The 25,092-nt window shown below is 37.3% G+C and overlaps 1 protein-coding gene across 1 annotated transcript; it reads right to left on the reverse strand.

Moving 5' to 3' along the window:
* Positions 1–760: 760 nt before the first annotated feature.
* On the reverse strand, positions 761–23,948 carry LOC133601541 (metalloreductase STEAP4-like). Its single transcript, XM_061954643.2, has 10 exons — positions 23,609–23,948; positions 15,289–15,396; positions 12,403–12,473; positions 12,239–12,326; positions 9,360–9,638; positions 9,187–9,281; positions 9,001–9,111; positions 7,271–7,313; positions 7,003–7,167; positions 761–1,233 (listed from the first exon to the last, which is right to left on the reverse strand). The coding sequence occupies exons 1-10, from the start codon at positions 23,819–23,821 to the stop codon at positions 982–984; spliced, it is 1,425 nt and encodes a 474-aa protein (XP_061810627.2). The 5' UTR covers positions 23,822–23,948; the 3' UTR covers positions 761–981.
* Positions 23,949–25,092: the final 1,144 nt, after the last annotated feature.

Here is a 25,092-nt window from a genome sequence, read left to right on the forward strand (position 1 = left end):
CAACATGTTGAACGAGATACGAGGAAGTCCAGGGGGCAGGCAGATGATCCGGGGGCAGAGAGAGACGGCAGAATCCAGGGGCGAGCAAGAGGTCTAGGAACGAAGGAGGCAGTCAGAGTCCAGAGGGAGATCCAGGGAAAAGTGAGACGCACAGCTCACTTTCCAGGTGACGAAGGGTACTGCGGGGACACGGGAGAAGACAAGGGACAAATCAAGGCACGGAGAGGAAACACGAATAGAGAGCATGAAGCTTGTTGCTTATGGTACACCATGAGAAAACTAAGTTCCCGCGCCGATCCTAGGGTCCACTGGTCTTTTAACCAGCTCGCCCTCATCAGTTCCAGGTGTGAAGATTGCCAGCGAGTGATTGCAGCTGGTGGCTGCTGCAGGGCGGGGACGCGCACGGCGCGTCCCTGGATGTGCGCACCCGTGGGCGTGTCCTGAGGTGCGCACAGACGGATGAGCGGCGTTGGCAGGAGCCTGAGCCGTAACAGATAATTATCCACTTGGGATATGGTACTGGTACTGAACTGCACCAATTTTCGGTATTTTTGTGTGTTAAAAGTTAATTTTCAAAGTAATATTTACAAATGAGCTGATTCTGATAAGTGTGTTGTCCAGGGTTTTTTTGTATGTGTTTTAAAAAGCTAGACTCAGTTCATGTTTTAACGTGTGTAAACATACCGAGTGTGCGTATGTGTGTGTGTAAAATTCGGTCCCCGTCTGACCTTATGAGACAAATTGCTAATGACAACCAAGGTTCAACTGTACAAAATTATTTTATTATTTTACCCTTTTGAAAGCTACTGAGTAAAGAGCGACTGGTGCTGTAGCTTGTAAGATACTTCTGTCCACTGTCATCACGACTATGATCACGACAAACTAAAAGCAGCACTAGATTATGAGTTTATTAACACATGCAGTTTATAGTACAATCACAATAGAAAAATAACAACATGTTTGTTGTGGTGTTCATGTTTTCTACGCCAAAAGAGTTTTTTCCTCGTCCAGGTCGGTCCTTTCCCAACCACGGCGGATGCGGGTGAGGCTGCGGTCCACGCAAGGCAAGAGGAGGAGCAGCTTCAGCGTCAGCACCACAGTGGGCACCAGCAGACTGAGCATGTAGCCCGCTGGAGTGTACCACTTGTACATGGAGGGGCGAAGGAACCTGTCCCAGCCGTACAGGTAGGTGTGGAGGGTGCAGAGGAGCAAAGTCATGTGACCCAACTTTGACTGGAAAACAAGGAAGTGGGATGTCACCAACACAGAAGTGGGGATATATATATATTTTAATTAATGGTTCAGCAAGCTACTAAGTAGGGACAGGTACCGAATCCGGTACTTTTTTGGCACCAATCGAATCCCGCTGGTTCTACCGGGCACCGATTCATGTCAAATCTATTGATGTCATGCTACTGTACCTGAGTTGGGCGTAACGGCACGCCCGGTTGCGAACTCTTTGCACTTTGGCGCTTGGCGATCACTCCAGCAGCACTGAGAGCGGACTCAGCCAAACTACCCTTAGGTAATGTTGCAGTTTTTAATGCCAACAAAGATAATGACCCAAAAATGTCTCAAATGTAAGTAAAGTAAGGCTCCACTTTTCCAAAAATGTGCTAGCTTGATGCTAATATACATTGGCTTTACTATTGACATGCTACTGATTAGCATTAGTGATTTTACATGGCGATTTCAACACTTCCAAATGTGTTACTGAAAACTACAAGTAAGATAGATGTCACGATCAAACACCGATAAATGCGTTAAAATGTAATATCGGAAATTATCGGTATCGTTTTTTTAATTATCGGTATCGTTTTTATTTTTTTTATTTTTAATTAAATCAACATAAAAAACACAAGATACACTTACAATTAGTGCACTAACCCAAAAATACTCCCTCCCCCATTTACACTCATTCACACAAAAGGGTTGTTTCTTTCTGTTATTAATATTCTGGTTCCTACATTATACATCAATATATATCAATACAGTCTGCAAGGGATGCAGTCCGTAAGCACACATGATTGTGCGTGCTGCTGGTCCACTAATAGTACTAACCTTTAACAGTTAATTTTACTAATTTTATTAATTACTAGTTTCTATGTAACTGTTTTTATATTGTTTTACTTTCTTTTTTATTCAAGAAAATGTTTTTAATTTCCATCCATCCATCCATTTGCTACAGCTTATTCCCTTCGGGGTCGCGGGGGGCGCTGGAGCCTATCTCAGCTACAATCGGGCGGAAGGCGGGGTACACCCTGGACACGTCGCCACCTCATCGCAGGGCCAACACAGATAGACAGACAACATTCACACTCACATTCACACACTAGGGCCAATTTAGTGTTCCCAATCAACTTATCCCCAGGTGCATGTCTTTGGAAGTGGGAGGAAGCCGGAGTACCCGGAGGGAACCCACGCAGTCACGGGGAGAACATGCAAACTCCACACAGAAAGATCCCGAGCACGGGATTGAACCCAAGACTACTCAGGACCTTCGTATTGTGAGGCAGATGCACTAACCCCTCTCCCACCGTGCTGCCCCTGTTTTTAATTTATTTATCTTATTTTATAAAAAAAAATGTTAAAAAGTACCTTATCTTCACCATACCTGGTTGTCCAAATTAGGCATAATAATGTGTTAATTCCACGACTGCATATATCGGTTGATATCGGTATCGGTTGATATCGGTATCGGTAATTAAAGAGTTGGACAATATCGGAATATCGGATATCGGCAAAAAGCCATTATCGGACATCCCTAATAATTACAATAATAACACTTTGTTGGGCACAACAAAAGACTCGAGAGCAAAGAGTAAATAATATATAAAATAATAAACTATACTCTACTGCCATCTAACATTTTTGACTTGCAACTGTAATTGAGACTCAGAAATGTCATAATAAAACAAAGAACTGGACATCATAATCAGCTTATTTTTAAATTATGCAATAAAAATTGTATTTGTTACAAATATTTAGAATATATACATATAAACAAAAGCAATTAATATTTCTTAACACACAAAAGTACCAAAAATTGGTACTGTTGAGTACCGGTATCTATACCCAGGTAGCAGGAATTGGTACCATATTGGTTCAAATGTGAATGGTACACATACTAAGTATAATGCACTTTTTTTTCAAGACACCCATCCATCCATCCATTTTCTACCGCTTGTCCCTTTCGGGGTTGCAGGGGGTGCTGGAGCCTATCTTAGCTGCATTCGGGCGGAAGCAAGGGTACACCCTGGACAAGTCGCCACCTCATGGCAGTTTTTCAAGAGACATATTTTAATATTTGATTTTGTGTCATATTTAGATACAATTCCCTTTCAATATATCATACGTGTAGTCACATGCAGATCCGCCCATAGCTAAATTGGGGCCCTAATCAGAATGTCTCTTCGAGCTTCCCCATTACAAGACTGTTTCACTCTTCAGATGCTCATGTTGCTGTTCCTTTCCGTTTGCTTCTCTGCTTCAGCAATGCTATTTTGTATTTCTTGTTGGTGAACGTTATGATGATGATGATGGAGTTGTGGTGTTGTGTCATTTCTTCATACAGCGGGATCCCAAACCCCCCTCCACCCTCTTTGGTTGCAGAAAGAAAAACCCCTGATGCTACTGTGTGCTGCAGCTACATCTGGGTGTCATGCGCTGCCCGGTAGCAATCACATCTTTGACGAGTGTGCTTTGCTCCATCGCATCCATTCTACACGTTATCCACTCTCTTCTTTATTTTAAGGGCCTGACCCAAAGCGATGTTTTTCTCTCTCATATAATTGATGCCATGATGCAGTGTTTTCCTCTTTCAGATCCTTAAAACAATAAAAAAATAAATAAATAAAATAAAATACATTAAAATTAATACATTGGAAATAAAATTAATTAAAAGAATTACAGCGAAACCTAAATAAATAAAATCAAAAAATAAGATTTGATATATATAAATAAATAATGAATAACCTCACAGAAACATCGCATCATGGCTAAATAAATACAATATTTAGTAGATTAAGTAATAACATAGTAGATAATGGAATTAAATATGGTGTTTGATGTCCAAGCCAGTAACCAAGGGTAATGTATTCCTCGGATTTTATATTTGATGAATAACTTAACATTTAAACTGCTCTAATTTTTGCTGGAGTAAAAGTAAAGAAAGGCTGTGGAATGAGAGCATGAGCTTCATACTGTATGACCCAGTTACATTTATGAATGATTTCCTTCTCATATAGTGGGTCTGATTATGTTTGTAATGCATTAAGATCCAGGAAAAGGTCCACCAGGGTAAGAAAATGCAGCCAACTGCACTTTATAAATATTAGTTCTAATTAAGGCATGTGGACATGTGTTTATCAACCCTGCGCCTGCAATGTAAAGTCCTCATTACTAAGCCCATTAAAAAAAAAATCTGTAGCTCATTAATATAATATATTTCCTTGATTTTCCACACCAAGCGCAATAGTGTCAGCACACAACACATTTGTAGCACACAATAGTGAAGTATTACCTGCAGGCAAACTTTTCAAGCGGATACCAAGTGGGCCTTTTTAATTATTTCAAGCACGGATGAATTTGGGGAATCATCAGTCTAGTTGCGGCTAACAATTTTTTTAAAAGGTGCGAGCCTGTGTCCAAGCTGGCTCATGTAGCGTCGCAGTAATGTGACTGAAACATCCAACAATGTGCTAGTCTGTTTTTCACATTCAGTGCCTTTGTGCAGAACGACTGCCAACTCTGTGGGCCACAAAAGGCTGTGAAGTATTTTGCATTTCAAAATAAAAGGCCAGTATTTTAGGGCAAATTGTAGCACTTTGTAGGGTAAAGAAACAGGCTTGATTTAACTTAAGTGGTTGCCTGACATGCCTGACTGACAATCTTCTGGTCAATCAAAAATCGTTTAGGACTTTTCATACTGACGTGGTGGCACAAAGTTTGATAATAGACAAACACCCACAAAGCCTTTGGAGCTGACGGCTGGAATCAAAAAGCTGTCAAGAAGGCAAAACTGTCTAAAGTAAAGAATTGATTTTAAAAACCCTGGAGGCCGCCAACACAGAAACTAAAGGAATCAAAGATTTAACAAAAAAAAGTTCATAAAAAGTAATAACTTGAACCGTCTGAAATACTAAAAGATATCAAAAACACTTTATTATTAAAACAGATGTCACAGATCAGTGGCAATACAATAAAACTGAAAACATGTTTAATGAATATAAAAGATGAGTACAATAAAAATAAAATATACCAAAAATACCATAGGATTGTAAACTTATTTATCCCAGCCAATCGGGAAATAATTGTACAATCTTTAGTGCAGTCAAACGATATTTTAAAACAAATCATATCAATCACCCAATTCCAATTTTGATTATTCACGATTAATCACTGTAAATCAATTACCTGCTTGCATCATTTAAATTGACTCAAACAAGACCCCAGCGTTTTGATACAAACACAATTTTGTCCGAATGTCATACAGAAAAACATTTTTTTACGTTTTAATTGAATGCACTTTATTGTTATATATATGCATTTATTTGCTCAAAACTTATTAACAGATTTATCTAAAGTCATTCCAATCATCTCTGCATTGATATATGCACTGACCTGATCACTGGCCCTACAACAACCTCTGCAGCCTTTCAGGTAAACATTCACAATCAGGTAAAGGAGCACCCGCGATCAAAATAAACTGTGTCATTAATTTACGCTAATACATGATTAATGCGATATTTTTTTGGTGATTAATCGCTTGCATAACGCTGTAATAATAAAAGACACGAATTAGAGGTTGTTTTTTTTATTTGTCGCACATTTGGTGATTTTTTCAAAAGTTTTTTATATAAAATATCCTGTGTTAAAAATATGTCCAGTGTATTTATATTTAATATTACAATATTATTGTTTCCTTCAAATTCCTTCTAATTTAAATAAAAATGTATACACATATATATATATATATATATATATATATATATATATATATATATATATATATATATATATATATATATATATTTGAATAAATAGTATACATAACAAGTAAACACATTAAGGAATTGAATGTGGGAAACACAATTAAGATATTCAAGTATTTTTTTTTTACATTAGCCCAAATGTAAAAATTAAAAAAAAACAACGTAATCATCAATTTAAAAAAATGGCAACATCGTTGAAATACTCATCTTGAATGAGGGGGAAAACAAATTAAAGGACATAAAAACAATAAATTGATCGCTTTTTCACTTATGAAAGAAATTGGAAAAAATATTATTCAAAATATATTTAAAAAAAAAAAATAGAAACAAAGACAACATTTAATAAATATTTTAAAAAAATATTTGGTTATCTATCAAATGTGGACAAAATAATTAGTATGAAATTGAAGGGATGTTTTTTTATTTTATTTTTATGAATATTAACATGTTTTAACAAGTTAAATATTAACTAGTGTGTTTGAAGGAAATATTAATAATATAGTAACTTTGAAAAATTAAATATAAATACACTAGACATATTTTAGCACATATTTTAAAAATCACCAAATGTGCCAAAACAAAATAAAATAATTGTAATTAGTGTCTTTTAAAGCTCTAATTTGTGCATGAGTCAGTGTGTTTGATAAAGTGTAACTATGTTTTCATCATGAGAAAATCTTACAACTGACCTGAGCTGAAAAGCTCGGGTCATAATATAGGATTGTGTCATTACACACACACACACGTGTACACACACACATAAACGCACACACGCTGCCACAGACAGTTGCATAATGACAAGTCTGTTGGTGGGCTTGTGAGTGAAATAACATCTTGAACGCTTCAGTGGTAAAAATCCTGGTTCAGTTCTGACTGGCAGTGTTTAAGATAAACAGGATGCAGGGATTTTGCCCAAGGCTTGCGCAATGTGTCTACACTCAGTACACTGGACCTTTGTATTCAGAGTCAACAAACACACGCACACACACAAACAATACTGAGTGACTACCTGTATGAAGCTGAATTCCCTCCAGCTGAGAGCGTTGCTAACTGACGGAAGAGATGTTATTCCTAGTAAGATGTACAGGCCGAACCCCAGAATGCCCACAGAGTAGTAAGAGTCAGTTCTCCAGGCTATAGTGCTGTCGAACTCTGACGTTTGGTTCTGCTTGATCTTATTAAGACAACAGCACAAACAGGGGTGATACAAAATCATCTCGATGTATAAATGTGTTGTAATTTTTACTTCAACGTAACTAAACGTCAACATTTCTTACCTGTGTGACAATGAAGTCCGAAATCCTGTATCTCACATAATATCTGTGAAAGTTAGGAAGGCTAAGTCAGTCAACTCTGTCAAGATAATGCACCAGCAACATGTATACATAGATTGTATTTAAACATATTTGTTTTCTTCCTCACGCAATGAATGTGACCTCATTCAGTAACAAAAAAGTTGCATGAATAAAGATCACATGATCACACTTGCAGAGGAATCATTTATGTAATACTGGCCCCTTTCCATGCTTTCATAGTGTGTTACCAATTTATAATAGGGATAAGGAAGACTGAAGGATGTGAAACAACACATTGACAGTTTTTCCAGTGAGGAAAAAAGTAAGGAATAAGAATAAAGAACCAAGTATTAAAAAATGATAAATAGAAAATAAGATTTAAATTTTAATATATATATATATATATATATATATATATATATATATATATATATATATACATGCATACATACATAGTTTAGTTTAGTTTATCATTTTTTCGGTCAGTGGTTATAAAAATAAACAAACAGTTTTACATAAACAAACAGTTGTACATTCATAAAATGAATATGTTGCAGACGGAAAGGGTTTAGGCTGAAGTTGAACACAAATTGCGCCTAGCCCTATAAACAATGTCAAATACAAGATGAGCTGCCAAAAAATATGAAATTCCCTTTGCACAACACATTATAAATACACCTTGTACACAACATAAACACTGTTCAATTATATACACAGTAAAGGCATGTGAAATATCCTTGTAAAAGTTAAAGTTAAAGTTAAAGTACCAATGATTGTCACACACACACTAGGTGTGGCGAGATTATTCAGTACTATACTTCAGTATTATTTAGTACACGTGCTAAACCTTCGTACCAATGATATACTACATACAAACAATTATACTTCCATTATTATTTATATCCCACATGTAGTTTTTAATTAACATTGATCATAGTATTTACTACTGTGTTGATTAAAGAGTGATATATTTTTTCAAAACATACATATATTCATATATATATTTGAAAAAATAGTATAACGAACAAGTACCGGTAAACAAATTGAATTGAATGTGGAAAAACAATTAAGATATTCAAGTGTTTTTTTTTTTACACTAGCACCAATGTAAAAATTAAAAATAACTTAATCATCAATAAATAAAAAATGGCAACAGCGTTTGAATACTCAACTTGAATGAGGGAAAAAACAAAATAAAGAACATAACATAATAAATTGATCACTTTTTGACTTATGAAAGAAATTAGAAAAAAATACTATTCAAAATATATATTTTTTTAAATTGAAAAAAAGACAAAATTCAATAAATATTTTAAACATATTTGGTTGTCTATCAAATGTGGACAAAATAATTAGTATGTATTGGAAGGGCAGTTATATTAACATGTTTTAAAATGTTAAATGTTAAAGGATAAGAATAGAGTGTGAAACAAACAATAAATAAATAGCCTTTTTTTAGTGATTAAAAGGAGCGATGTATACAAAGAACACAACACAAAAAAATTAATTTAAAAAAAGTCTAAATTTTAAAATAAGACTAAAGAAACAAAATATCGATACATACTTATATAAATACTTAAATATCATGACACCAAATCACCGTTTTGTTTTTGTTTGTTCCTCCAACAAAACAAAAAAGTTCAATGTCAATATAAAGGGGCGAAAAATTTCCAATATTTTAAGATGAAAATGTGAATCCATTTATGAAGCACCTTATTGGGATGATGAGAGTGTAGAGCACATGCAGAAAGGCCAAGGCGAGTGCCAACAGTCCCAACTGCTTCCTGCACAGCATCCATCGGTCCAGCCAATCTGGGAAGCGTCTGAAACAGTCACACACATGCACCTGTATAATTGTTTCTAATTATAACACCCTATAGATAAAATGTCTCACTCACCTGTACTTAGTTCCTCTGTACATCTGAAGGAAGGCAGCGATAACACCAGGCAGGTAACACAAGGACAACATGATGAGTGACACGATGGGAAACACCTGGAAGATACACACTTCAGTTACAAGATGGTCCACATGAAAGCTACTGTACTTTGTTTTTAATGTGAAAATATTCACCTTGTTGGCCAGGGACACCATGATTCTGAAAGAAATGTCTTTCCCTTGATCCACGTATGCGTAGACGACGTCTCTGATAAGCAGATAGAAGAAGAAGAAGGCCAAGAGGCCGACGGTGATCTGGAGGGGCAGCCTCCACTCTGGGAAGAGCTGCAGAGGAATGTCCTCCAGCTCTCTGGCTGCAGACAGAGACCCCCTGTCCAGAACTGTGAGACCCATCTTGGTGGCCACCTCTGCAACAGCCTGCTTTGCCTCTGCACTGTTCCCACACAGGTAGACCTGAAATCATTCATTTATAATAAATGGGTAAAGCTTCATTTGAACAACTATGTACAAAATTCTGTTGCAAGGCAAGCTGGGATGCTAGAGTAATATAGCAAGGTTATTAATACACTGTTTGGATGTAAATAAATTAATAATAAATAAAATATCATATAATATAATATATCAGTATATATTATATACTGTATATATAATACGTACATATGACATATATGTTATATTGCTACTATGGTACATTTTTAGTATACTTTATACCTGCATTATCCTTTCCATCCTTACCCTTTTCATCTTTTGTAACTGAGCTACTGTGTGGAACCATTTCCCTTGTGGATCAATAAAGTTTGTCTAAATCTAAGTCTAAAGCTTTTTTGAAGATTTTTTACTTTAACACTAAACCCTTTCTTAAAATCATTGCACACAAAACATATCCCAAATATTATAATTTTACAAAATTGATTATTTGCTATCAATTTTTCAATCACACTGTATACAAAAAAAGGATTTTATAGAGAAATAAAAAAACACACGATCACCAGATAAATTTGAATTGAATTTGACTGTTTACATGTTTTGTTGTGTTTCTTAGCTTTTGACAATTAATTGAACAAAAATACACTAATGACTCAGTTTGAGAAACAGTACCAACATATAAAGTATATATATGAAGCAAATGCTGAGAACTATCTGTCTGATATCATTTATCTTTAATTTATTCACTTATCATTATTTGATAAATACTATCGTACTGTCTGATATTATTTAACCTAAATGTATTTGCATTTTACTAAATATAAATATCACCAGTGTTTGTTTTTTAATCCTAAATATATTAATTTATTATTACTTATTATCATATACCCAAAATGAATTTAGGTATTGTTACTTAATAAATAATATCATATTATCTGATTACCTTTCCCCTAAACGTATTATTTTATTAATACTTAATAAATACTACCACAATTTATCCTAAATCTATTTATTTAATATTTATTGAATATAACTAGTGTTTAATATTATCTACCATAAATTAATTCATGTATTTAATAAATACTAATATAATATCTGATGTCATTTATCCTGAATGTATTTATTTATTAATGAATATTACCAGTCTCTGATATTATTTAGCCTACATTGATACATTTATTTGTACTTAATAAATACTACCATAAGGTCTAATGTCATTTATCCTGAATGCAATATTTTATTATTCAATGAATATCATCAGTGTTTGATATAATTTACCCTAAATGTTTTAATTTAGTATTACCTAATGAATACTACCATAATGTCTGATATATATTTTATCCTGAAATCATTCAATTATTATTATTTCTTAAATAATGCCAGTGTCTGATATTATTTACTAAATGTTTTCATTTATTATTACTTAACAAAACTACCATGATGTCTAGTATTATTAACCCCAAAATGTATTCATTATTATTACTTAATACATATAATATAAGTACTAAATACTAAATACTATGTTTGATATCATACATCATGAATTCAATAATTTATTAATATCTAATGAAGACCACAGTGTCTAAAAATGTACCCTGATTTGTATTTGTTATCTATTAAGGTAATATTTATGATATATTATTTACTTTCTTAATTGCTATGTTTATATTAGTTTGGATAATATAGATTGTATTAGAGAAAGTAAGTAATGCATCTTCTATTGTGTTTGTAGTCACTCAGTGTTGTCCTGTTTTGTACTCCTGTATTTATTCCTAACATTCTAAACATTATAATTATCAGTCTCAAAACAATTCCTATTATTTATTTTATTGATCAAAACTGAGGAATATTGTTTTTGTAAATGCAGATTTTTGATACAGCCCTTTTATCGGATCTCATTAGGCATTGGTGTGCTTGCCAGTGTGTAATATTCTGTGATTTAATTATGAAAATGTATTTTCGTCTCTCGGGAGTACATACAATTAAAATACTTGACGAATCTTCAAGGAGGAAATTGTTCTTATTTTGTTGAAGAAAGCCAATAAATTAACAACAATTGGTAACGGTGTTCCAAATATACCAACACACACACACACACACACACACACACACATACGCACGCACACATATGTGCTTTCACAGTCCTCTGGGAACGTTCAAACGATTAGACTAAGACAACAAATACCAACATATGCTGCCATTTGGTAGTACAGAGCGAGAAAGCGAAACGTGGTCTTGGACGGTCAGATCCAAGAGTGACTTTGAGTTAATTGATTCAAGGATACATCAGACGTGGCTCTCGCAGCAAAGACTCCTCAGATTTGGCCGCTGTCGCGTGGAATTGGTTTGATCCAAACTTCAAAACAAGTTAATAATACAATTTGGACTGAGATTCTTTCCAGTTCGACACAGACCATTATTTTTAACTTGTTGGTCAGCACCCCCCCCCCCCATCTGCCTGAACACATCACTGACTTGCCAAAGGCTTTTCACTCCACTGTGACCGTGGAATATTATTGGATTAAAATCCGATAAATTGCGTTAACTCAACTTGGTTACCATTCTATCATGGCGCAGGAAAATCAGTTTATGATAAGCGCTTTTCCCAAGCAGAGGGTGGCTTGTACCTGTCTACTGGCATCCGAGGGTCCATTCTGCAGAGTCCAGGCAGACAAGGTGTTAAAGCCTTTCACCACTTGACATCCAGGAAGCAGTCTGGAAAGCAAACATTGCTGGCCATCCAAACATAAGACGGCCTTGTGTTAAAGCTGCATGCTTCAGCGACGCTCACCTCTGCAGATATGCAGCGTTGGCCTCCGGGTACAGATTCTTCTCTGGGTTGTTGCTGACATCCACCAACACCTTTGGGCCAAGAGTAGGGTGGAAAATAAGCAAATAAAAAGAGCTACAATTCATAAAATATGACACAACCTTTGGGTAGAAAACGCATGTATAGTCGCAAATGTAAGTTTGTACCCTTCTCGTCAATAGGTTGATATTTGCTACATTGACGGACATCACTAACACAATTCAGCATGTCCGAAAAAGAAGTAGGCAGAAGCAGAGCCTATTTAGTCCTACTAAATGACCATGTTTTAGTTTGCATACGTCCACTCTTACACTTCAATATATTTTAAGTACACAACGCCAATTGAACTCACAGCCACATCAGCACCCAAATAGGCTTGATGAAACCCTTCAAACTAAGGTTGGTCATGTGTGCATTACTCCCGCCACCCCACAGGGGGCAACAGCAAGGCATACGTGTCACAATGAAGCAGCAGTGGGGTGAGTAGAGGAAGACTATTTATTAAAAACCAAAAACGGCACTATCATCCCTGAAAAAAATCTTCAATAAATCGCGAAAATCTGACTTTTAACAGCGACTGGACAAAAGGTACGAATGTTTTGCAGTCATTGTTTCCTGTCGGACCGTTTACAAGCAGCAACAACAAAGAAATTCCCATGTTAGCTTCATCACAAACCTTGGTCAAATCTTTGTAAGTAGATATTGTGCATTAAGATATTTAGTTTGTTTTGTATTGAAATTGCTGACTTGTGATGTCTTTTGAATTTGTGGTGGTGTTGTTGTTTCTTGACTGAGTAACTCTCTGGCAAGAAAAGCTTGTTTAATACATTTAGCGCTAAATTTGACCAGTCAAAGGCTGTCGATGTCGTTTAATTTCTATATGTGTAAACATCTGTAATTTATTGTGTGAATGTATTAACGCTTTACCTTCTATTTTTTATGAAATGTAAACAATAGACATTATTTATGTCAAAAACACAATAGATGTTATACTTTTGTAAAATGTATTTCATGTTTATACTTTCAGTCTTACAAACCTAAATGAAGAAAGAAGTGTAAAGAAATTGAACTGAGGAAGGAAAATAATTCAAAAGAAGGAACATCAGTCCTTAACAAAACATCTGGAGTTTCTGTTTCTTCATGCTGTTAACTATCTGTCTCACTGCACATGCTGGAAATAAGTAGCGAGGGCAGAATAATGAACAACTAAGTAAATGCAGTCTCAAAAGAATATAACCTGTGGAGGCATATTCTGACAAAAAAATCCACATTTCGATGTCCGGCCCCTGAGCCTTTGGGCCCTATTCATTATGTAGTTGAGTAGCTCTGATGTACACTGTGTAATTGGCTCCTGAGGGCGCACATTTTAACAGTGTCAATGCACACTTGACAATCACATATTTACCCATGTCCTCTTCTTCTCTTTTTATTAATTTAACATCGAAAACGCTGAAGTAAGTCCGTTCTGTAAAATGGCACTGATTGAGAGGGGTTATGCTTCATCCCTGCACACTCGCCATTTGTGGTGTGTTGCGTACAACAACCAGGTACTGTCGGTGCACGAAATGTTGCCCTATTTATCAATGTGAACACACTCGTGCACCTTAAGTGCAATACGCAAATTGTAAGTATGGAAGTTAAAGTTAAAGTTAAAGTTAAAGTACCAATGATTGTCACACACACACTAGGTGTGGCGAAATTATTCTCTGCATTTGACCCATCACCCTTGATCACCCCCTGGGAGGTGAGGGGAGCAGTGGGCAGCAGCGGTGGCCGCGCCCGGGAATCATTTTGGTGATTTAACCCCCAATTCCAACCCTTGATGCTGAGTGCCAAGCAGGGAGGTAATGGGTCCCATTTTTATAGTCTTTGGTATGACTCGGCCGGGGTTTGAACTCACGACCTACCGATTTTAGGGCGGACACTCTAACCACAAGGCCACTGAGCAGGTTTACAATTTAATTTCACTTTCGGCTTTTCCCTGTCAGGAGTCAATAGCATAAATGGTTTACCTGACGCATCCCTGGCTGTGAATCACACCTATGCCCTTTGCCATATCGTTACACCATCAAGCATTTATTGTAGCTGGCAGCCAATAAAAAGCCCAAATGTAATATCTGATAAACTGTGAAAGATTGTCAAATAATTTAATGTTGTAAATGACTGGTTTGCCCTCCAACCAGGAAATAAGCAACAACACTCCTGAGCCTTTCCATGGTCTTTCAGTCCAAAGGGAACACCAGAAATGTAGTCATTTCTACTCTATATTCATTTCTTGAGACGCAGCTGTCAATATCATATAACAGGGTCGATACCCAGCTCACATGCTGTGTAGGCCTGTTTTGTGTGAAGAAGCGCATGTAAAATGTAAATTTATGAATGAAAAGGCTGTTCATACAACATTTACAGGCAAATGCATTTGTAGCTGTTTACTGCTCCATCATTGATAACAATATACAGTAGGGAAGAAATTCATATGGCCCCATTCCTGGGTGGATTTCGCGTGACAGGAAGGTTAATCATTTTGCAATGCAGCCTGCTGAAAATAATGGAATGTGCCACTGTGTTCAAACTTGGAATTGCCACAAAACATATTTTAAGATATTCAACACTCTACTGGGTAGTGCACCCCCCTCCCCCCATGGTTATATTGTTATTTTGCACACAAAAAAATCATTGTTTAAAAATGTGTTTACCATAATTTGTTTCTAGTACAAAACATGCAACAAATTAAATGTAGTTTGATTTAAGAAAGTATGAAAATTGTTTCACATGAATAAAAAAGTGTGAACATCTTTGTTCTGCCTTGGACCCAAATTTATTCGGGGGCAACCCTGCATATGGAAAAGCAAAACAAATAAAAAATACCTTTCCCTCCAGTTGTGAGGTGAGCGTCTCCATGAAGTCATAATGTTCTCTGTGTACGCACACAAAGATCAGACTGGCCAAATGGGCTGCGTCAGCATGACTGAACGCCTAAATGACACACACAGAACTTAATATTAGCACACACACGTGCTCATCGCATTGGAAACAATGACAAACAATAACCACGATAAGGACAAAGAAAAAAACAACATCATCATCTTACCACAGGTTTATTGTTGTGTTTGCAAATGGATACACACTATATAACATTAAAATATAAATATGAACAAATTATTTGGTCATAAGAAGAGGCTTTTTTTACAAAGTAGTATTAGCTCAACACTAAATAGAAAAAAATTAATATTACAAAAACATTATGTATATATTGTGTTGTGTTACATGAATATCACCTTAACAAAAGTTTAAGTTTCTGCTAATAATTTGTTTTCCTATCATTATCACTTTTTATTATTTTTATTATCTGAAGTGATTTTCTTGCCAACGTTATTTGTCTATAGGCCGCGGAACTGCTCCGAGCACGTAAGCCACGCCCACTCACGTAACAGGTCGCAAAAGCAAGTAATTGTATTCAGGCCTAACAACAAAATTTGTAAAAATTATTTTTTAACTACGAAAAATATAGACACTCATTTTTCAACAAGCAATGGTAACTTATGCTAGCCCGTGCTGTTTTTTTAAATACAGGCGTCCCTTGTTTATTCAAGATTCAAGATTCAAGATGCTTTATTATTGTCCATTCTTTAACATGTACAAGACACATAAGAATTGAAATTTCATTTTCGGCACAGTCCCACTAAGAGCAAACATACGTTACAGGGGGACAAGACGGGACCGCCAACGGGGCAGCCACTTACAGCGCCCCTTAAAAAGGTGGGAAAAAGGTGTTATTGGGAAAGGGGGGGAAGAGTAAAAAAATATTACTACTCAGCCGTCCATAACCCCGAAGAGGAATTAAGCAGTGGTGAAGGCGTTGATTGGGGAAGGGGCGGGTCCATGCATGTATGCCCAATTAACTTGGGTGAGATGTTGAAATGTTTTTGAGGACTGGGGCCGATCTCAAAGTTCGACACCAGGTGTTATTGAAAAAAAGGAAGGTCAAAAGCGTCCATCGTTGAGGAGTCCTCGGGGGAGTTTTTCAGAACAGCCTGTTCCTGCGTCAAGGCCATTTGAGGGAGTCAAATCGTAGATTAGGATGTTGTTTTTCTTCGAGCAGTCAAAACAATGACTTGCCTGCTCTATGTGTCCGTGCTGGTTCTCTCAAATTCAATTTAATTCTCCTTCTCAGCAAGCTTCTCCATAATGAGATCCATTTTGCGATTCATATCAGAAATTGCCACAGTCTGTGTTCCCACAGCCAGGCCCAATCCTTCCATTGCGATGAACAGCCGTTGGGCTCCTTGAGTGGCTGCCATCATCTTCCGAATTTGACGATACACCAGAGCAATGCCCAGCCCAATCAGCAGGTGCCCCGCGATCACAGTTCCAAATAGGTAGATGTCTTCCACGTCCTCGATGGAAAGGATTGAGAGGCACATGATTCTCCATTTATCCCAGGAGTCTCTCACGTACCCCGCAGCAATGGTTCCATCAGGGCAGCCAGGCTCCCCCGAACCTCTTTTCCTTGTCGAAAAGACTTTGTCAATTGCGTCGAGAGTCCAGCTGATCATATCCATGTTTGATGTTTAGATTTGAGGACAGCGCAAAGAAAGAGGCTTCAAAAAAGTTCAGACAAGACAAAACGAAGAAAGCAAGCAGGGAAGGAGGGAGCGGAGAAAAATGCGACCGCCCTCACCAAGAGGCAAGACAGACAATTACCGCTGTTAATTAACTCCAGACATTTCCACGAAATAGGAATTATTAATTAGAATTCAAATACTTTCATAGCGATAGCATAAAAACATGTTTACTACCTTCTAAATAAATTTTTCAACATTATGAGAGCACTCTAAGACATAAAATAACACCCTTTAGTCACCTTTACACTCTTTAAATCCAATACAGTAATGCTGGCTGAGGCTGAGCCAATCAGTGGCCACAATACTGAACAGCGTGCTCTGATTTGTTTGGTCTCTTCTAATGGCCAATACTACTGTAGTATTAACATTTTTAGTTTATTTGGACGTTTCCAGAGGTGGGACCAAGTCATTGTTTTGCAAGTCACAAGTAAGTCTCAAGTCTTTGCCCTCAAGTACGAGTCAAGTCCCGAGTCAAGACAGGCAAGCCCCGAGTCAAGTCCAAAGTCAAGACTGGAAAGTCTCAAGTCAAGTCCTAAGTCCTGCATTTTGAGTTTCGAGTCCTTTCAAGTCCTTTTAACCACAGACTAATATATTAACACAGATTGTGTATGCTTTTCAAACGCTGTATTTATTTATTAAAACAAGTGCATTTTAAATTGCAGGAAAGAAAATTGTGCTGACATTGCACTTTATAATAGCACTATTAACCAGTCATTTTAAACATTAACTCATTCCTTTACAGAACAAACACATTGAAAAATAAAGTGCAAATGTACTTATTTGTACAAAAGTGTTAACATTGAAAAAACATGACATATACGTGAACATAACAAAAAAGTTGTACTTTTTATATGTCAGGGCCCTATGCTGCATTGCATCTGCAAAAGACCAAATTAGCCAAGAGTCTGTCAGTCATTTGTGCACGATGGGGGCGTAGTATGATGCCACCATGGCTGAAAACTCGCTCCACTGGAGCACTGGAAGCAGGCACTGCCAAGACTCTCATGGCCACTCGGAACAGTAAAGGAAGAGTCTTCATGTTCAATGCCCAGAACAAAAGGGGGGAGAGAGTTGTTTTGGGTTGGTGCACTACTTGTAAGTGTATCTTATGTTTTTTATGTTGATTTAATTAAAAAAAGAAAAAATTTCTTGTGCGGCCCGATACCAATCGATCCACGGACCAGTACCGGCCCGCGGCCCGGTGGTTGGGGACCACTGAGGTAAACAACCAACAGTATGTCAGAAAGCTAGCTAAAACGGTACACATATTCATAATATAGTATACATTTTAACTGACCTTTATTTTACTATTTTTGTCTTTTTTTAGGTGGCTAAAATACGCGGTGCTGCTGACCGCCGTCTAACGTACGTGTGATATATTGACTAACGTAACCCTGCTTAAAAAAATCATTGAACAAAAAGTATGAATAAGGTAGTGAACTGCAACAGATTCCCGTGTTTGCAATAACGTTATAACGTTAGCAGTGAGTTTACAGCCTCACTGATTTAACTACACAGCAAATAAAAGTCACGTTACTTAGCCAATAAACGTTATCTTACATTCAAAACTTACCGTTCTTTGTGCAACTTCAAATGCCGGACGAAGTTGGAAGTTGTTGCCTCTCCATCAGTAATTTTCGAACCGCATGTGTTGCATACTGCAAACCGTTTTGTGTTGACCACCTCGTAATTTTTATACCCAAACAAAATTATTTTAGGTATCATTTTTTGTTCACTGGCGTGTGGTTTGGACATGTCTTCTTCGTTGGTTGTCCTGCAATTTGATTGGACGAATGCTGTGTGATGAAAACAAAGTAGATCTAATTTGATTGGCTGTTGTACTGAGACCACACCAGCTGACACACGCAACGCTGATAGACAAGTACACAATGAAAAATACGGAGCGCTCCCGAATAACTTTTTCATCTTTGGGTTTTGGGGAAAGTAGCAAGTCATGTCAAGTCATGTCAATTCAAAAGGCTCAAGTCCAAGTGAAGTCACAAGTCATTGATGTTAAAGTCTAAGTCGAGTTGCAAGTCTTTTTACATTTTGTCAAGTCGAGTCTAAAGTCATCAAATTCATGACTCGAGTCTGACTCGAGTCCAAGTCATGTGACTCGAGTCCACACCTCTGGACCTTTCTATGCTTGAAAATGCTTAATTTAGTACCGACACATTTCTGATGGTGGTTGAGAGGATGACTCTGGACAAAATACTGTCCATCATGGACAATACCCACCACCCACTACACACCACATTCACCAGGCAGACTACTGTCACAATTGTGCTCCACGATCAGGCTCAAGAACCCTTTAGTCCCCCTGGCCATAAGACTGTACAACACCTCACAGTAACGTCAGGGGAAAAGCACACAGTAACTCATTTTCTCATTTTTCTTCTTTCTTCTTTTTCTACTCACTTCTAAACTGCACTGCTGTCCGAAAAGTCGGTCTCTAGTTGGTCACTTTAATGTTGTCTGGACACTTAATCCTTTATCCTTGCACCAAATTGCAAATATTTTCTGTTGCTTGTGTACATTTATATCCATGTCTACATTAAATTGCACAAATCTAATTTGTAATTTAATTTATTCTTGTATACTGCTGCTAGAAGCCTTGAATTTCCTTCAGGATCAATAAAGCATCTATCATTCTATCTATCTATCTAAAAAAAGATACGTTTTTCTTAATTTACGATGCGGTGAAGCCACAAATATTTAAAGCATGGTGTAGCGAGGGATGAATACATTTGTTGTTAAAGGCCTACTGAAACCCACTACTACCGACCACGCAGTCTGATAGTTTATATATCAATGATGAAATCTTAACATTGCAACACATGCCAATACGGCCGGGTTAGCTTACTAAAGTGCAATTTTAAATTTCGCGCGACATATCCTGCTGAAAACGTCTCGGTATGATGACGTCAGCGCGTGACGTCGCGGATTGTGGAGGACATTGTGGGACAGCATGGTGGCCAGCTATTAAGTCGTCTGTTTCATCGCAAAATTCCACAGTATTCTGGACATCTGTGTTGGTGAATCTTTTGCAATTTGTTCAATGAACAATGGAGACAGCAAAGAAGAAAGCTGTAGGCGGGAAGCGGTGTATTGCGGCCGACTGCAGCAACACAAACATGGCCGGTGTTTCATTGTTTACATTCCCGAAAGATGACAGTCAAACTTTACCATTGGCCTGTGGAGAACTGGGACAACAGAGACTCTTACCAGGAGGACTTTGAGTTGGATACGCAGACATAGTACCGTGAGTACGCTTCCAAACATTTGATCGCTTGCCCGTACGTGCGTGCCGCTATGTGCATGTCATGTAAATAATTCAATGTATACACCCTGATGATTATCTTGTGTGATGACTGTATTATGATGATAGTATATATGATAGTATATATCTGTATCATGAATCAATTTAGTGGACCCCGACTTAAACAAGTTGAAAAATTTATTCGGGTGTTACCATTTAGTGGTCAATTGTACGGAATATGTACTTCACTGTGCAACCTACTAATAAAAGTCTCAAAAAGTCTCACGCACGTAACTTTGGGGACTTTGGGGAAATACTGTATATGTGCTGTATGAACTTTGGGGAGGTGAGCGGTACTTTGGGCTGTGGGATTGAGTGTGTTGTGCAGGTGTTTGAGTTGTATTGGCGGGTTATATGGACGGGAGAGGGGAGGTGTTTGTTATGCGGTATTAATTTGTGGCATATTAAATATAAGCCTGGTTGTGTTGTGGCTAATAAAGTATATATATGTCTTGTGTTTATTTACTGTTTTAGTCATTCCCAGCTGAATATCAGGTCACACCCGCCTCTCACAGCATCTTCCCTATCTGAATCGCTCCCACTGCCCTCTAGTCCTTCACTCTCACTTTCCTCATCCACGAATCTTTCATCCTCGCTCAAATTAATGGGGAAATCGTCGCTTTCTCGGTCCGAATCGCTCTCGCTGCTGGTGGCCATGATTGTAAACAATGTGCGGATGTGAGGAGCTCCACAACCTGTGACGTCACGCTACTCGTCTGCTACTTCCGGTACAGGCAAGGCTTTTTTATCAGCGACCAAAAGTTGCGAACTTTATCGTCGATGTTCTCTACTAAATCCTTTCAGCAAAAATATGGCAATATCGCGAAATGATCAAGTATGACACATAGAATGGACCTGCTATCCACGTTTAAATAAGAAAATCGCATTTCAGTAGGCCTTTAAATGTCATTTTGAGTTTTTACTTTTTTTTTAATGTTATTATTATTTTAATTTCCTTTCATTTTGGATTTTCTCTACTTCATGTACGCTTCTCCCAATGGACGCGTGTGAGTGGGGGGGGGGGGGGGGGGTGATTGTTTTGTTTTGTTTGGTTTTATTTGCTTTGTCTTGTTTGCTTTATTTTTCCTCTGTTATATGTTTTGGCTGGTGTTATTTTTGGAAAATAATTTATAAAAATATAAATAATACACACAAAAATATAATTTTGAGCCAGTGGGATGGACTAGCTTTAATCCATTGCAATTACCTTTAATACTTTTTAAAATTATTGTATCACTTAGTCCTTGTAATAGTTCTACTTTTTACTCATAATCACTGTAGCGGTAAAGTCCTAAACTGTTACTGCTACTGGTTGCCGAATATAAATTAAGCGAGTTCAGACGTGTGCAGCCAGCTAATAATAGATGTCCAGAATTATGTCCATGTTGAGTTGAGTTGAGTTGAGTTTGAGTTTATTTCGAACATGCAAGCATACAACATGATACATCACAATTCCCAGTTTCTCTTTTCAACATGTTCGAAAAGGAGTAGGAAAAAGCAGAGCTTATTTAATCCTACCCCTTTTCTTTTACATAACAGTTTCTAAAACTTTTGTTTACTTCCTGTTCTCAATTTAGTCACAATATACTCCATAAGTAATCACAATCAAAATAAATAAATAAATAATAATTGGTGAAGTGAGTCATGTTACATATAATGAGATAAGTAAGATTATATTAAGAATTAAATAATGGATGGATGGAATAAATCCAGAATGTTTATCATGGTTCTTCTTCTTTGTACTTTGTAAACACTTTACGTTTGAAGAGTTTCTTGAAGTGGATCATATTAGTACTTTGTTTGATTTCTTTGCTTAATCCATTCCATAATTTAATTCCACATACAGATATACTGAAGGTCTTAAGTGTTGTACGTGCATACAAATGTTTTAAATTACATTTTTCTCTAAGATTATATTTCTCCTCTTATTTTGAGAAGAATTGTTGTATATTCTTGGGTAGCAGGTTATAGTTTGCTTTATGTATAATTTTAGTTGTTTGCAAATTCACTATGTCGTGGAATTTCAGTATTTTTGATTCAATAAATAAAGGGTTTGTATGTTTTCTATATCCAACATTATGTATTATTCTAACTGATCTTTTTTGTAACACCGTTAATGAATGAAGTGTACTTTTGTAGGTATTTCCCCATATTTCTACACAATAACTCAGATATGGTAACACTAGCGAGCAGTAGAGGATATGAAGTGATTTTTGGTCTCGAAAATGTTTTGCTTTATTCATTATTGACGTGTTTCTTGCTACTTTATGTTGTATATTTTTTACATGAGATTTCCAGTTCAATCTATCATCAATCATTATACCTAGATATTTGGTTTCATTTACTCTTTCAATTTCTATTCCATCTACCGTATTTTTCGGAGTATAAGTCGCACCGGAGTATAAGTCGCACCTGCCGAAAATGCATAATATAGAAGGAAAAAAACATATATAAATCGCACTGGAGCACGGCCAAACTATGAAAAAAACTGCGACTTATAGTCCGAAAAATACGGTATGTGTATTTGTGTTTGAATTTCTCTTCTACTGTTACCAAATAGCATTATTTTAGTTTAACAAAAATGTTTACTAACATACAGTCACGAAAATAAAACTCAATTTGTAATAAAACGGAAAATAAACGGGAGCAAACAAATAATAGCTCAGCACAGCCTCCACTCAGCAACACCTGAGCATGATCAAAGCCCCTCCCCAAGTAAACTTTCACTTGGCCTTGAGCCAACCCCTTAGTGACGTCCTGAACTTGACAGACAGAAATAGTATATGGCTCTAACAATGACTTTGTTCCAATTGTTCCCCTTTATAGTGTGACCCTGCTCCTTATAAATATTAGATTTATTTGTTATTAGAATTTTAATTTGTGTCTTTTGTTAAACAACAAAAGCATGGCTATTGACTCTAATAAAGATATAACAATATGAGAACGTATGAATAAATACAATAAACACACCAAAAAATATCTACACAAGGAAAACTTGAACAACTTAATTTGAGTATTGAATGTATTCTAAAATTGACTGTTTGCTTTAACAACTTCAGAGCGTTGCAAATTTCGAGTGTCATTCTAAAAAGTCACATATTTCCAAATCCACGGGATTTTTGCAACATTGCTCAACGGAAAATGACCAAGATAGAAAGGGTGAAAACAAATTGCTCCGGAAGCTGAAAAACTTTTTTTTTTACTGCATACACTGCCAACACGCTGGTGTGCGTGTGTGGGTTACCTGAGCGCCTTCAGGCAACGGGCCGCAGCTGCGAGGTCTGCGGCTGCCGTACACCACCTTGTAGTCCGTCTGCAGCAGGCGCTGACCGAGGGAGCGTCCCAGGTCTCCCGTCCCAAAAATGCATACCGGCTCCTGCTCCGAGGTCGCCATGACTGCTGCTCCTCCTCCCAGAGGACGCAGTGACACGCTCTCTGGCTTCACCTCTTTTGACATAGAAAGTCTGCCGGACACAGTAAACGATATCTACCGATGCTTAAGTCTGGAAAAAGTTTGGATTCGGTGTAACAGAATTCATCTGAGAAAAAACTTCTGCGACCATGTGTCTCCCATGTGCTCCACCAAGTTGAACTGCAATGTTGCCAGTGGAGTTTATGTGTTTGCCTTTGCCCCCTCCCATTTTAGGATGGGCTTCGGGTGAAGTCTTTCCCAATTGGGAAACTCCACTACTACTACTGAACCCAAAAAAATTGAGACACCAGCAGGTCGTCTTGCTTTAGCTGAAAAAAACAACATAATTTCCTCACAATTGCGTAATCCCCGCATTTAGGGGAAATAAAAGCATTTCCCACTCGAAAGACTCAGCCAAGCACAACGTGAATGTGTTTGCCGATCCCATCAGGAACTCATCTTGAACATTAGCCAACGTGGTGCAATATGTAAACAAAATGGAATCCTACCAACCCTCTCCTCTCCTGGACTGAGCAACCCCCTCTCAGCAAACGCCTGATGACTTTAACACGTGTGCAACAAGTCATGATTGGTATAAGGGGCAAGCAAACTTTCACGACTGGTCTCCGACTAATCCAGGGGTGTCAAACTCATTTTAGCTCAGGGGCCGCATAGAGGAAAATCTCTTCCCACATGGGCCCGACGGGTAAAATCATGGCATAATAACTTAAAAATACAACTACGACAACTTCAGATTATTGTCTTTGTTTTATTTTGGCCCAAAACTGAACAAGGACACTCTGAAAATGTACATATCACAAATTAAAGTTAAAGTACCAATGATAGTCACACACACACTAGGTGTGGTGAAATGTGTCCTCTGCATTTGAACCATCCCCTTGATCACCCCCTGGGAGGTGAGGGGAGCAGTGGGCAGCAGCGGTGCCGCGCTTGGGAATCATTTTTGGTGATTTAACCCCCAATTCCAACCCTTGATGCTGAGTGCCAAGCAGGGAGGTAATTAGTAAAAAATGTAGGGGAAAAAATGTGTGCAGTTTGCAAAACACCATTTAGGCCATATCTACACTAAGTCATTTAACCCCTTAAAAGAATAATATATTTTTAGCCTAAGTTACAGCCACACTAAACCACCGTTTAAGGTCCCCCTCCATGGACAAATTTTTACACGGGTAAGTGCGTTGTGTATTTCTTGAATCTCCGGCACTTAGCTTCGTATGGACTCATTGATCGTTTACAAAGAGAGTTCGGAGAGGAAGCGACGTCAGAAAGAACGCGCCACAGCCAGCTTCATAATA

Source organism: Nerophis lumbriciformis, linkage group LG04 (assembly GCF_033978685.3).
Source record: "Nerophis lumbriciformis linkage group LG04, RoL_Nlum_v2.1, whole genome shotgun sequence".
In the NCBI taxonomy this organism is placed as follows: Eukaryota; Metazoa; Chordata; class Actinopteri; order Syngnathiformes; family Syngnathidae; genus Nerophis; species Nerophis lumbriciformis.

Coding starts and splice junctions, on each gene's coding strand:
- LOC133601541 (XM_061954643.2), bottom strand. CDS start 23,821: ATGTCAAAAGAGGTGAAGCCAGAGAGCGTGTCACTGCGTCCTCTGGGA. Junction 12,327..12,402: donor AACGCTGCATATCTGCAGAG/GTGAGCGTCGCT, acceptor TTTGCTTTCCAG/ACTGCTTCCTGGATGTCAAG. Junction 9,112..9,186: donor TACAGAGGAACTAAGTACAG/GTGAGTGAGACA, acceptor TGACTGTTTCAG/ACGCTTCCCAGATTGGCTGG.